The sequence below is a fragment of the Cebus imitator genome, unplaced genomic scaffold, assembly GCF_001604975.1.
Source record: "Cebus imitator isolate Cc_AM_T3 unplaced genomic scaffold, Cebus_imitator-1.0 Scaffold30, whole genome shotgun sequence".
Lineage (NCBI taxonomy): Eukaryota > Metazoa > Chordata > Mammalia > Primates > Cebidae > Cebus > Cebus imitator.
The window spans coordinates 9,777,529-9,792,853 of record NW_016107345.1 but is presented as its reverse complement, the minus strand read 5'-3'; the positions used below and the strand labels follow the sequence as shown (position 1 = coordinate 9,792,853).

General features: G+C 39.2%; 1 protein-coding gene across 1 annotated transcript in view; it reads left to right on the top strand.

The window, feature by feature from the left end:
* WWTR1 (WW domain containing transcription regulator 1) overlaps positions 1-15,325 on the top strand; it is a 152,428-nt gene that overhangs the window by 93,775 nt on the left and 43,328 nt on the right. Inside the window, exon 3 of the mRNA XM_017523833.2 lies at positions 1,047-1,183. Within this exon, the coding sequence (XP_017379322.1) occupies positions 1,047-1,183 (137 nt within the window). The remainder of the gene's footprint in view (positions 1-1,046; positions 1,184-15,325) is intronic.

The following is a 15,325-nucleotide window of genomic DNA, read 5'->3' as shown; positions in this document are numbered from 1 at the left end:
AAAAAAAGCAGCAGCAGAAAGATTTCTGATACTGTTTCTAAAACAAAGTAGAAGCACAGGATGAATCTACTCATCTTTAATATACATATATGCATCATAAATTCTCACTAAAGGAAGACCTTGATGGAGTGGGACGGGGTCTGTAAAGTACCAGGAGTGACCTGCAATGTGGTTTGGAGGGTGGTAGGCAAAGCTGGAGGCCATTCTTTCTTAGAATGTATTGGAAACTCTGAGCAGAAGTTCATGTTTCATGTTGGGCTAGTTTCTCTGTGATTAAGTCATAGCAACAAACTGGAAGTTGTATGTAATCAAAAGTGTAATCATGTCAATCATGTCTTCTCTGTTGGAAACCTTCATGCCTCGGTATCTAAGTTTCCCCATAAGCTGGCACTAGTCAACTTTCCTACTATTATTTCCTGCAACTCTACTCTCCAGCTACACTGTTGTCCCCTTGCTTGGTGACAGTGAGCTTCTTTAGGGTTTTATGTGTCACCTTTGTGGACCTTGAAGTACTTTACACTCCAACTGTGAGAGCTCACTAATGTGGTGTTCAGAAGCTGGTTTCATAGGCCCATCTTTTGCTTGATGACAGCCAAAGGGATCCCCATTATGTCAATTATATGAGTCAGGAGAGTATGGGGGATTGGCTGGGCAGGAGATCATGGCTCCCCTTCCATTAAGGAGCTCACACTATGGCACCCCAGTGATTGGATGGCTGGGAAGCAGTGAAGTGCTGGGGAATGCAAGCTCCATGGGCTGAGGGAAGGTTTGCTGGGCTCACTGACTGCATGCAAGGGCCATCTGGACAGCGAAGTCTTAGGCTTGTGTTTAGAGAGCCCTTGCAGAATCCCCAGTGTGGCCTAACCAGGATGCAGGGAAAAACAGGCAAGTATGTCCTTGGATGAAACCAGGCACATCCTGTCAACCACTTATAAGCAGATCCTAAGGGAAGAACCAGTGTCATTAACTGTCATGCTGTTGTTGCTGATGATGATGATAATGATGCTGACAATGAAAAAGGTAACTAATTGTTTTCCTTCTTTTAGTCACATAGAAAAAATCACCACATGGCAAGACCCTAGGAAGGCGATGAATCAGCCCTTGAATCATATGAACCTCCACCCTGCTGTCGGTTCCACACCAGTGCCTCAGAGGTCCATGGCAGTATCTCAGCCAAATCTCGGTAAGCCCCAAGTTTTTCTAAAATTAAAAAAAAAAAAGGTTTTTTTTCTTTTCTCTCTCTTTTTTTTTTTTTTTTTGAGTTGGGGTCTCCCTTTGTTGCCCAGGCTGGTGTTGAACTCCTGGGCTCAAACAGTCTTACCCACTCAATCTCCCAAAGTGCTGTGATTACAGGCGTGAATCACTGCACCTGGCAAAGCCCCAAGCATTGACCCCGAGCTGAAGAAACGAATGTTCAATCAAGGGGTGGTGGGACCTGTAAGTGGCTCTGTCTGTCTCCATGTCTCTTCATGCACCCAGACGGTGTTTGCTCCTTCTGGTTGCAATACTATGTTGCCCTTCCACCGCCTTTGCCTTCTTTTCTTGATCTCTTTACTACCAGTTCATGATACTGCTGCCTCAGGTTTAAACTACAGTTCTGACTTGCCCTCCAATGACCTTAATTGGAGTGGAAAAATCAGTTAGGCTTCCTGTCTTCATCTCAATTCAAAATTGAGGTGTGTTTAACAAAAACAGCAATCATGTTTCATCTAAACTAAGGCAAGTAGGGCACATACCCTCTTTGGGTGATTTTGGCCCCTGGCAACTGCCTACAGGTACAATTCTAGTCTCAAATCCCTATCCTTATTTCCCTTTTTGTCTTTTTTTTTTCATAATTGCTACATAATATGTGTCAGATAGCAGGCCAGGTGCTTCCATGCCTTACCTTATGAAAGCCTTCCAAAACTCCTACAAAAAGTAACCGATTCCCCTGTTTATAGATGAAGAAACTTTCCCAAAGTCACGAAGCTAGTGGAAAGCAGAGATGGAGAGAAGGCTGGCCTGATTTTAGAAGGGAGTTAAGCATTACATAACCTGCAGGTGGCTTTTCCCCATACCTGCTGGGGGATAATATGGCTCACTTCTTACTTCACTTACAGTATTTAATAAGTGTGATTTTTAGACTTGAGAATATTTTCTGCTAAAATTCCACCCAGTAGAGATAATCACCAGTGAATTAATATACTGCAGCAACAGAACCAGCCAGCTTTTTTGGTAGTCATTCCCTTCCTTCTCCCCAGGGCTAAAAATAAAAAAAAAAAAGGACCAATTTTAAAGTTTTACAAAAGCTGTTTGCATTTTCAGATATCATTTCCATTTAAGATCAGATATCCAGATACGCTTTATACACACCACAGTTAATTTTAGGGAGTGAAAAGAATCTCCTGTTGGATTTTCAGGAATGAACAAGATAAAAATGGAAGCGTTATTCCTGGACACCCTTCCCTCATACTGTGGCTTAGCCAAAGTGAATATGAACTCAAGTAGACTCTAGTCAGCTTCAAGTGTCAGTTCTTCCAGAAAGTCTGAACCTACTGCTTTAAAGCTTGCAGTTGTACAGTTTTCAAAAAGCAAATGACATGGAATAACCTCTGTTGTGTTCCTTGTCTAAAGGGCAGATCAAGGAAAATGCAACCAGCTGTGGTACCAACAGTGGTAAACCAAAGCCTCCCATGAGTCATTTTATCCCAAATATACAGGAGCTCATGTAGAAAGCAGATGCCACTGTAGTAGAGACCCCAAATTAGGTGGCATTAGATTGGTTTTGCTGTTTCTTTAACCACTTAATTTAATCAAAAATTCTAAAAACTGATTATTAAAGTTTTAACTTTAACTTTGTATCAATTATAATTGGAAAAAAAATCTTTTATGAACCCAGTTTACAAAAAAATAAAACTAAAAAATCAAACACTTCAAAGAGGCATTTACAAAATCAGTCTTCCTCCAATCTCCCTTTCCTCAGTCCTCAACTTTGTTTCCTGGAGCCAACCAGTGTTTCTGCTGTGGTGTGTGTGTGTGTATTTCTTCATACTAAGGTTAGCATATCATAACCACTGTTCTGTGTCTTGCTTTTTTCACCTGCCTGTCTGTACATACAGAGCTGCTGCTTTCTTTTTAAAAATTGCCTATTAGTCACATATATTAATATGCTATAATTAGTTTAACCAATTCCCATCTGGTAGATATTTAGGTTGTTACTAGTGTGTTGCCAGCATACAAATACTGGAGTGAATATCCTTTGTCATGTTCTTTTATGCACTCTCCTTAATTTTTAAAAATTGTGCAACACGTAGGAAGTGGACTAATTAAAAGAAGCTTGAATGCTTGGAACTTGATATTGAAGGCACATGTGAGTCTGCATGTGCATACACACATACGCACACACACACACACACACAAGTCTAATTGCATTAGTAAAGTACATCTAAAGAAGTTGTAATCTGAACATTCGGAAACAAATTTATCTATATCTATAGCTCAGTAAAATACCTTAATTTTCAGATTTCTATTTTTATTTATTTATTTATTTTTAAGATGGGATTTCACCGTATTGGTCAGGCTGGTCTCGAACTTCTGACCTCAGGTGATCTGCCCGCCTCAGCCTCCCAAAGTGCTGGGATTACAGGCGTGAGCCACCATGCCTGGCATAATTTTTGTTATTATTATTATGTGAGAAAGACTCTGTTGTCCAAGCTGGAGTGCAGTGGCATGATCTCAGCTCACTGCAACGACTGCCCCCTGGGTTCAAGCAATTCTTATACCTCAGCTTCCCGAATAGCTGGGACTACAGTCATGCACCACGATGCCCAGCTAATTTTTGTATTTATTTATTTATTTATTTATTTAGAGATGGAGTTCGTTCTTGTTGCCCAGGCTGGAGTGAAATAGTGTGATCTTGGCTCACTGCAACGTCTACCTCCTGGGTTCAAGTGATTCTCCTGCCTCAGCCTCCTGAGTAGCTGGGATTACAGGCATGAGCCACATTGCCTGGTTAATTATGTATTTTTAGTAGAGACAGGGTTTCTCCATGTTGGTCAGGCTGGTCTCAAACTCTGGATCTTAGGTGATCTGCCCACCTTGGCCTCCTGAAGTGCTGGGATTACAGGCATGAGCCACCTCGCCCAGCCCTAGTATTTGTATTTTTTGTAGAGACGGGGTTTCACCATGTTGGCCAGGTTGGTCTTGAACTCCTGACCGCTGGTGATCTGCCCGCCTTGGCCTCCCACTGTGCTGGGATCAGGTACTCGGCAGTTTCCAAATTTCTAATAAGTAAAGGCAGTGAATTTCTCAAGATACACATCCTGAGTTTTTTCCAACAATATTTGTGTATTTACCCATTGCAAAGTGCATATATAGCTTATGGAGAATCACAGATGTGTCTGAAGGATGGAAATACAACCGTGAATGCCAAGTCAGTTCCAAAGACCAGGAGTTAATTTAGAGTCTCTATACAGTCCTAATAATAAACAATTTACTCAGACTGTTTTATTTCAAGCCATAACTCTGCCTGTGGTTCACAGTCTTTATTATAAATCTTTAAACATATAAAAATAAAAAGAGTAGAACTGGGTGTGGAGGTGCATCCCTGTAGTGCCAGCTTCTTGCGAGGCTCTGAGGTGGAAGGATCGCTTGAGCATAGGAGTTAGAGACCAGCCTGGGCAACAAACATAGTGAGACCCCCATCTCTTAACTAGAAAAAGAAATGAGCAGATTCTTCTCCTCTCACTCTTCCTTCTTCTTAAATCTAGAGTGACTTTGTAAAAATAGGATGTTTTTTGATGGAATGCAGCTGACAAATAAGTGAGCTAAAATGATAGGTCTTCTTTAATGGGAGGCGTTTATGTACATGTGAAAAAGATGTCAAAATAAAGTTAATAACATTACTATCAGATGGCAGAATAGTACCTTTTATAACTAATTTTGTGTATTTCTAGAGCTGTGATGTAATCAGTAGCATAGTTAAATACATTCAGAAACAAATCTCCTTGTATTGGGGCCCTATATTTTTATAGATTAGGTACATGGACTTGGGTGTCTGATTGCCAGAATTTGAATCCCGGCTCTGTAGTTGCTAGTTTGGTGACCCTTTAAGTTACTTATCTGTGCTTTGATTTCCTCATATGTACAATAGAGATTATAATATATGAGGAACTTATGAGTTTATATATGTAAAGTGCTTAGAATTATGATTGCCACATAGTAAACTAAAATATATGTTTATTCTTATTATCATTACTTTTATGGCAAAAAATTATTTTATATTTTATTTAACTATAGCATGTTATATTTTAAAACAATTTACTGTTCTTTATAAAGGCTTTCAAGAATAAAAATGAGTTTTTGGGGCTGGTTATATTGCAAATTGTTTTAAATTAGGAACAATATATTCATTACCTTCAGTGAGGATAGTGCCCTCTGGTGGAAATGTTTCAGTTACCTCTCTCAGAAGAAACTTCTTGTCACTAGACACCTTATTTTTTGTAAGAGCTTTAGATGTATTCCTGTAATGTGTCTTGTAAATCAAACCATATTTTTATTGTGAGAGGAAAGACCTATTACTTAGTCATCCTGGTGTAAATGACTTCATAAAAACAGGATTTTTTCTGCAGGTTGGCAGATTTGTTGAACAGTGAGTCTAAGTAAAATGATATAAGCTCTGAAAGGGAAAATTGCAAAAATATATGTATATATTTTTGCTCTTCTCTCTCTCTCTCTTTCTCTCTCTCTCTCTCTCTCTCTCTCTCTCTATATATATATATATATATATATATATTGCACTTTAATTCAAATAACCATCTCCAGTTTGGTCTAGCTTAAAACTAAAATTTTAGTTTTTGTATTTGCCAAATCAGGTTTTACCAATTTGGATTCTGTCTGAGCAGATTAATGGTCTTTAAGCCTGAATTCCCAGACATCCCCAATGAACAGAAGAAGAAAAGACGACCTTGGGGGACTTAGATAATAAGGAAGAAACGTTACCATTTGGTGGAAGCCATATCAGTATTGTCACTTGCAGGGTTAACAACTTGTTCAGAATCCTCATTTTTTTTTTTGAGACAAAGTCTCACTCTGTCGCCCAGGCTGGAGTGCAGTGGCATGATCTCAGCTCCCTGCAAGTTCTGCCTCCCGGGTTCAAGCGATTCTCCTGCCTCAGCCTCCTGAGTAACTGGGATTTCAGGCACACGCTACCATGCCTGGCTAATTTTTGTATTTTTAGTAGAGGTGGGGTTTCACCATGTTAGTCAGGCTGGTCTCAAACTCCTGGTCTTAAGTGATCCATCTGCCTCAGCCTCCCAAAGTGCTGGGATTACAGGTGTCAGCCACTGTACCCTACCCAGAATCCTCACTTTTAAGTAACACAGGGGAAATTACTATACATATGAAAATTTTTTTTTTCCTTTACACAAACCAGATAGAAGTTTGTATGTTTTTTTTGTGACAGAATCTTGCTCACCCAGGCTGAAGTGCAATGGCACGATCTTGGCTTACTGCGACCTCTGTCTCCCAGGTTCAAGCAATTATTCTGCCTTAGCTTCTCGAGTAGCTGGGATTATAGTTGCTCATCATGATGCCTGGGTAATTTTTGTATTTTTAGTAGAGATAGGGTTTCACCATGTTGACCAGGTTGGGCTCAAACTCCTGATCTCAGGTGATCCACCCACCTCAGCTTTCCAAAGTGCTGGGATTACAGGTGTGAGCCACTGTGCCCAGCCAGAAATTTGTATGTTTTAAGTAGGTTGTGGGCCTTTGTTATTATTAATACTAAAAATTTTTAAAAGAGGATAAGAGGGAAACAAACCGGGAAAAAAGACTGCCTACACAGGCTCTGTTATAATATATAGAACAATTGGCTTGAGAAAATGAAGCCTGCTACAGATTTTAGTCCTTGGTTAGAGTGGTGGCGAAGTTGGCATGGGAGTGGGGTGGAGGATGGGGTCCGTTTTGGAAGAACTTGAAGTCAGAACTGAGTTTCTCTTAATTTGGACATTTATTTGTTGGCTTAGTAATTTAACCTCTGAGTCTCATTTTCCTCATCTGTAAAATAGTGATAATGATAGTACCTACCTGATAACTTTGTTTTGAGAATTTAGGTAGTCCATGCCTTGATACCTGATGTATTGTAAGCTTCCAGCAGTTGTATTGTTATAGGTATTATTGTTAGCCGGTAGCCTTGCTTTCTTCCCTTTTCTGGCCCCTGTGTAATCAGAGGAAGAGCCTTTGATATGCTCTGTTAGAAAGCCATTCCATTTCTCCTTCAGGAAAACCCAACCATGGTTACTGCAACTTATGTTTGTTTGGGCGCTTTTGCTTATAGATTGTGAAACTAGCCAGTGTGGTACCAAAAAATAATCTTTAACCTCGGACAGCAGTTATGAGAGGATGAAGAGGAGCAAGCTTGTGGCCATCAGGTCATTCACAGAGGGAGTTTATGAAGAGTAGTCACACTTTTTAGTTCTAAGTGAAGAGCATTTTCCCCTCTGCAAGTAGTGAAATGTTAGGTTTTCCCATTTCTTAGCAAACAAATACTGAAATCATGCAACAACTTAAAATGGCTCCATATTTTTAAATGTTTTTACCAAGAGAAAGTGACATGTTTTTCCCCCCTTTTTTGGTGATAATCCTGGTGACCATAAACCATGGTGTGCTGAGCTGCTGTCACACACTAATGGAGCTCTCTGTTGGAATGAGACCCTGACCTGGGGTGCCAGTATCCTTCCAGACAGTACGGGAAAAATAAAGACTATAACAACTTCATTAGACTTCCAGCCCTAGCCAATTCAGAAACTTTTGGTAAAGTGCAGCCAGAGTGTATTTTCAATATTATAAGAACTTTTTAAAATTACCCACACACACACACGCTCCCCGCCCCCGTGCACTCGCGCATGCACGCACACACACTCACTCACACACACTCACTCACACACACGCCTACTTACCCCTTTGAAGATGTGCCATCCACTAGGCCAGAGTCTAAGTCCTCCAGGTCTGTGTCTCGAGCTGCACTTCAAATTATAAACACACGTGTGGGTTTTTTGGTTTTCTTTTTCAGGGCATACTTTTCAAGACAAGATGGAAAATCTCATCTGTGCTCGGTTTGCTAAGTTGGCTCGTTCTTCCCTCTAGGAAGTATACAAAGAAACTTAATATTTTATCAAGAGCACATAAAAGAGCTAAGGGGTATTGAAGCCCTGTGTTGCTTATAGCACTTAGAAAGGTATCCTGAAAGTTCACTAGAAGTTAGATTTCTACTTAGTCATCTTATGTTTCCTTTTTTCCATTGTTTTTTCTTAATCAAATTTACATGGTGAGTTCACGGCAGACACATCTGGCTACTGTGATTTTTCCAGCTCTGATGTTGTCATTGTGTTTGGAACTTTGTGGTTTATGCAGCATAAATTAGCCTAAAGTGCACAGACACATAAAAGCACAAACCCAGAGACAAACAAAAAAAATTACCCATACACTTTGTGAAGGAGGGTGGAGGTGTTGGGGTGTTGCAAGATTGTTGTGGTGGAAAGTTTGTGTTTATGGAAGAAAAGGAACACTGGTGGGCACAGGAAAAGAGGAAAGGTTTCTGTTTAAAAATGTTTTTCTTGATAAGTAAAAAGAAGGAAAATTTTTCTAAACGCTGTTGAAAATCAATTTTTATTTTGTAGAGATGAGGGGATCTTACTATGTTGCTTAGGTTGGTGTTGAACTCCTAATCTCAAGTGATTCTTCCACCTTGGCCTCCCAAAATGCTGGGATTACAGGCGTGAGCCACTGTGCCTTCATTTTCTTAGATTTTGAGGAAGCTGTCTATTGTCAAAATACACTCTAGTTAATCAACATTATTGAAGGCTTCTCTTCTTTGGGGTTTCAAAAAGGAGATTCTTTATAGTTCCTTTCTTTTAGAGCTTTTAAGGAATATGTGAAATGGAGCTGAAAAACAATTACCAAATCAATGGATTCAGTTATTTTTGTATAATGAAGCAGGACATAATAGTATATAAAAAAATAAACCTTATGTTTTTGTGGCTATATTCCATTTGTCTTAGTGTGGATGAATCTTTATCTAGACCAGTGTTTATTTATCTTCATGTATTAAGATTAGGTGATGGAGACTTATAGGTTTTATTTATATGAAATTTAGATATTTAGGTAGAAAATATCTTCTTTGGTAAGAAATAATAAGAGCCATGAAAACATCTGATGCCACAATTTTCCTAAAAAATATTATTCAGGATAAATTTCAAAGTAGTATGCTAGGTGAATATTTTAGAAACCATACACAAAGATGTGTTAGTTATAATACTAAATAAACATACCTGAAATATGAAAATAAATATATTTATTTATTTAGCTTTGGAGTTGCAGTCTTGGTCTCTGGGGTGCAGTGGTGTGATCTCGGCTCACTGCAACCTCCGCCTCCCAGGTTTAAGAGATCTTCCTACCTCAGCCTCCTGAGTATCTGGGATTACAGGTGCCTACCACCACAACCAGCTAATTATTGTACTTTTTAGTAGAGACAGAGTTTTACCACATTGGCCAGACTGGTCTCAAACGCCTAACCTCAAGTGACCCACCTGCCTTGGCTTCCCAAAGTAAGTGCTGGGATTATAGGATGGAGTCACCACTCCTGGCCACACATATATTTATAACCAGTGAAATAATGGATATAGACCATGTAGACACATGGAAAACTGTTTGTTATAACATTCTAATTTTATACAGCATGACAAATTGTTTATGCTAGAGTTATACTTCTATTTTTTAAAAAAACACATTGCTTTGATTCTTTCCATTTTTTTCACAAGACTAAGCTTCTTGAGGACAGGGACTGGACCTCCATTTGTGTATTTCTAGCCCCAGGCAAAGCTCATTATGCATCATAGGTGTACTCTTCTGTAGAGTAAATGTATTGAGTGAGTCAGTTATGTATTTTTAAATATTAAATAGTGATTATAGTTAGGCCTTTGAATTAAGGATGATTCCCTCTATTTTCCCTGTAAGGTGGTTATATTACTTTTGCAATAGCCAAAATGAAAAAAAAAAAAAAAAAAAGAGAGAGAGAGAGGGAGAACAACAGGTGAGAACTTTGAACTTTTTGTGATGGAAGAGGAGAATGTTGTGTTGAAAAAGGCTCCAGGCTCTGTGTGTGTTTTAGACAAAACCAAGAATGCTCAGGCCTCTGCAGTTGACCAATCTGCCTGTGGCAAATAGATTATTCACTAGTCTCTAAGACCAGTGTTTATCAAAGTGTGGTCCAGATCTACCACTAGCTGGATCACGTGGGGCGTTTTTTAAACATAATATTTTTTTGAATACAGTTGTTTGTTTCCTCCCAATAGAACTATCCTGGGCTCCTGCTCGGAGGAATACCCATGGAAATTTCTGTGTCAGTAAATGTAGGGTGGACTCTGGAAAGGTGTGCTGTTTTCAAATGCTCAGATGACTCTGATCATCAGCTACGTGTGGGAGCCACAACAGAATTGCGTATGTTAGGGCTGGGTGCAGTGGCTGACACCTGTAATCCCAGTTCTTTGAGAGGCCGAGGTGGGCTACTACTACTACTGAGGTCAGTAGTTTGAGACCAGCATGGCCAACATGGCAAAACGCTGTCTATAGTAAAAATACAAAAAAATTAGCCAGGTGTAGTGGCACACACCTGTCGCCTCAGCTACTCGGAAATCTGAGGCAGGAGAATCTCTTGAACCTGGGAGGTGGAGGTTGCAGTGAGCCGAGATGGTGCCACTGCATTTCAGCCTGGGCAACAGAGCCAGACTTTGCCTCAAAACAAAACAAAACAAAACAAAACAAAAAGAATTGTGTGTGTTAGCACAGTGATAGAAAAATGCCAGTATAATAAAAATACAAGAACCTACTCAAATGTTCAGTCTTTATCTGAAAAGGACTTGGAGTATGCTCACCAACTTTGTAACCGGTTCTTTGTCGGAAATAGACATTTACTGTGGCAGTGGCTTTGTCATTTTGGTGCTCGATGTTAGTGCACCCGTGAGCATTGGGTAAGTGAATACTAAAGCTGCTTCCCAGAGCATTCTGACCCCAAATATACCAAGTAAACTTCAAAAATGAAGGGGAAAAGTTATCACTCGGGATCCATATTCTTGAAATGTATTGTTTGATTCACTGGGTAAATGTACAAGCCTGCTTCAGTTCTGCTTGCAGAAAGTTGGTCTGAAAATCACTCAGGCCTTCGTAGGCCTAAACCGTGGTGAATTCCAGAGAAGCACCCCACACCATGGGGAACAGGGAGGCCTTTTAGGAAGGTAAAGGCTAGGTCATACTATTTTTTTAGTCCTTTCTTTAACCACAATAATCAATTAATTTTTAATGGAGTCTAATCCCTTCACCAAGTTGTAGACCTCTGTTGAGAGTTTTAAAAATAATTTTGACAATTTTAGTAATGTTTGCTTGCTGACTTCCAATAGTTTGCCCTCAGGAGCTTCCTTGCTGTGGAGAATTTCACCCAGTTAAGGGTGAAAGGCAGGCAGTGGGATTGGGGGGTTTGTCATTCAGCCATTTGTTCCAAATTGATAAGTGCTGAGTGATATTTTGACGCTTCTCTTTGACCTCCTCTTTGGTGTCTTTGGTAATATTGCTTCCGCCTGTGTGTGATCATCACCTCCCCCTCTCAGGTACCAACTGATTGATTTCTTCTTCCTTTCTGGAAGTCTAAATTTATTCCCTGGGTGTTTTGCAGTTGCTGGTGGTCAGAACAGCTGTTCTTTCATGCTTTACTCTGAATAGTTCTCCAGGATGAAGTCAGCAAAATAATATCATTTAAGCGAAGCCTCAGAAAAACAAAAGCCTTGATTGTCTTTTTCTCCTTAAGTGCTAAAAAGAAGATCACCCCCCACCTGTGTGTGTGTGTGTGTGTGTGTGTGTGTGTGTGTGTGTATGTGTATTTTAAGGCAGGAAAAAAATGTCCTAAGCATTTTTGAGGCACTAAGATTCAACAATGTTTTTTTTTCCCCCATATTATATAATTGCTATTTGGTCATTGTAGAAAATGCTGATTGGCAAAAAATGAGAAATGAAAAGCCATCATAATCTTACCATTCAAAACGACACTAGTGTATTTTCATATATTTGTCTTGACTTTTTTCAATACAAACATAAAAATAGTTGGAAATGGCTCTATATTCATTTTTGTAGCTTGTTTTTAATATACCATGAGCATCCTTCCATTTTAGTAAAATTTTTTTGAGATGGAGTCTCGCTCTGTTGCCTGGGCTAGAGTGCAGTGGTGCAACCTTGGCTCACTGAAACCTCTGCCTCCTGGGGTCAAGCGATTCCCCTGCCTCAGCCTCCTGAGTAACTGGGATTATAGGCATGCACCGCTACTCCCAGCTAATTTTTGTATTTTTAGTAGAGACGAGGTTTCACCACGTTGGCGAGGCTGGTCTTGAACTCCTGACCTCAGGTGATCTGCCTGCCTTGGCCTCCCAAAGTGCTGGGATTACAGGCGTGAGCCACTGCACCTGGCCAGTAAATATTTTTCTATAATATCTTTTGCTGAGTTGTTTTAATTAGAAAACTAAAACAAGCATATGTTAAAAAATACAGATAGTACCAAAGGGTGTTTATGAAAAATTAAGTCTCCTTCCTGCCATGACCTTCAGCCCTTCTCTCCTCTCCAGGGAAACGCTACTACCAGCTTCCTGAGCGTTATTCTAGACCTGCTGTACATACACTTGCATGCTTGGACATATACAGTATGTCTTTTTAAAACTTAATGTACCATAGACAACCTTCCAAATTAGTACTTCCAGATTTATTCATTCTTTGTCAGCAATACGTAATGTTCCACTCCATTGAGGTACCATACTTTGTTGTGTGCTGGATATTTAGTTTATTTTCTGGTTGGTCACTATTATTAAACAATGCCACAGTATGTATCCTTGGACATAAATCCTTGTGCCATGTGCTGTTTCTGTATAGGATAATTTTGCAGAATTGGAATTCCTGGATCAAAGGGTATGTATATTTAAAGTTTTAAAAAATGCTGTTTTATTTCTTTCCAAAAAGGATACCAATTTACACTCCTACCAATAATGTGTTTTCTTCCCTGTACCCTGGCTAATAGTATCTATTATCAAACTTATAGCCTTTACTATTCTGATAGGTATAAACTAGATTCTCATTATCTTCATTTTTTTTTTTTTTTTGACTTATGAATGGACTTGGACATACTTCTTTTGTTCATAAACCATCATATGTTAATGGCTGCATGGTAGTCCTTGTGTGAATTTATTTAACCAATAATGCCATAATTTATTTAACCAATTCTTCTATTGAGATACATATAGGTTGATTCTATTTTTTATCATTACAAATGATGTTGCAGTACATTTTCTTGCACATACATTTTTGTGTCCAAATATGTGTGCAAGACATAATTTCCTTTTCCAGTTTCTTTTGAATGTTTCTGATTGAAGTATAAAAATTCCTTTAAAAGTACAATTTTGAAAAAAAAATACAATTTTGAAAAAAATACAGTTTTGACATGGTTTGCTTTTATCAAACTAAGGAATTGTCTAAAGATCCTGGAGCAAGAGATTTTTGGGGGTTGTTACTTTCTTTTAAAAAATAATCTAACATTACCACAAAAAGCGTATTTTTAGCCAGCCACCTAGCTTTCCCACTAACTCTGTTTTTTAGTATGTATATCCATATGTTTTTGACTAAGCCATAAATGGAAGTTTCGTTAGAAGTTATTTTGCTTCCCAGTACATGTCATGCATTTCATTCCATATTATTTTCGTGCTTTTCCTTTTCAGTATTATATTTCTCAGACACCAGTGAAGAGTGAGTTGTGAGCTTTGAATTTTGCCAAGACTTAAATATTTGCAGAGTTGGAAAGAAATAAAGTTAAAAAAAAAATGTGGCTGATTTAGTCTTGGCTCACAAGGACTTCATTTAGCTGCTTCAAGGCTCACACTTCAAATGTCAAGAAATATATTCTCTTAATTCCTCCTGTATCAACTGCTGTAATGCCTGAATTAATTAGAATGAAATTATAATTTCTCTCCAAATGGAATTGGATCATCCCATCCTAACAAAATAAATGCTCACAGCAGCTCTAAGCTGAAGGTTTCTGGACACCTTCCACACATCATTTCTACTTGGAGCATTGTAGCCTAGGGCTGCTCCTCAGGAGACTTCTCATTTCGGATCCTCAGCATGTCTTGTTTGCTTGTGCTTCCTCCTCTCTTCTGTGTCTCCTCTAGTTTTAAGTGCACATTGTATTTTTCCTGCAATTTAAGGAAATCTCAGGGTTGAAACTATGGTATATTAAAATCAGATGACTTTGGCCTGAGGCATTCCTTATTCCATATGTTTGCATTCACTGGTGCCTTCTCCGTCCTCCACTCTTAGCTTGCTCATTTTTCCTCCTATCAAGAAGACCAAAATGGAGCAATGTCTTCAGCTCTGACCATGGGATGTGAGGACCTTTCCCAACAGATCTTAATCTTGACAGTCAACTCTCTTGGTGTCCTAGGTCCTCAAGAAAACATGCAGTTTCCTATTCTGGGTGTCTTGTCATCAGGGGCAGCTATCCAGTGGTATTTCTTCTGAAAGACCTTTCCAACCAGTCTGGTGGGGTAGCTCTTTGTCCTGTATTCCTGGGATCTCTCTTTTTTAAAATGAGAATTATTTAAAATAATTCTCACTGCAACTTCTGCCTCCTGGGTTCAAGCGATTCTCCTGCCTCAGCCTCCTGAGTAGCTGGGGCTACAGGTGCGTGCCACCACACTCCATTAATTTTAAATAACAACAGCTGGGGTTGGGGATAGAGGTGGAAGGCTGGAAGGAACTATGAGTATGAGGTGTCAGAATTATGTGGCACAAATTACAACTGGTATTCACTTTCATCCAGATTCCATAGGAGTTCCCTCAAAGATCAACAGTGCCACAGTACAATGGCTCATACATAACACAGTTTCTCTGGTCTCTGCCAGAGAATTCTCAGTCTCTAGGAGGTTTGGGCTTCGTGTAGAGAGGTTTTATTTATTTATTTTTTTTAATGTCACTATTTAATTTGAAAGAATTGTAAACTTACCAGAAGAGTTTCAAGTTTAAGGAATTCGCATATACCTTTCCCCAGATCTGCCTTTGTTAATTGTTTGTAATTTGCTTATAAACATAGCCACATTTGCATCTATCTATATCTTTTTTTCTGAACCATTTGAGACAAAGTTGGAGATATCATGCTTCTTTACCCAGAAATACTTAAGGTTATATTTTCTCAAAGGGTATTTTATTTCCTTCCTTCCTTCCTTCCTTCCTTCCTTCCTTCCTTCCTTCCTTCCTTCCTTCC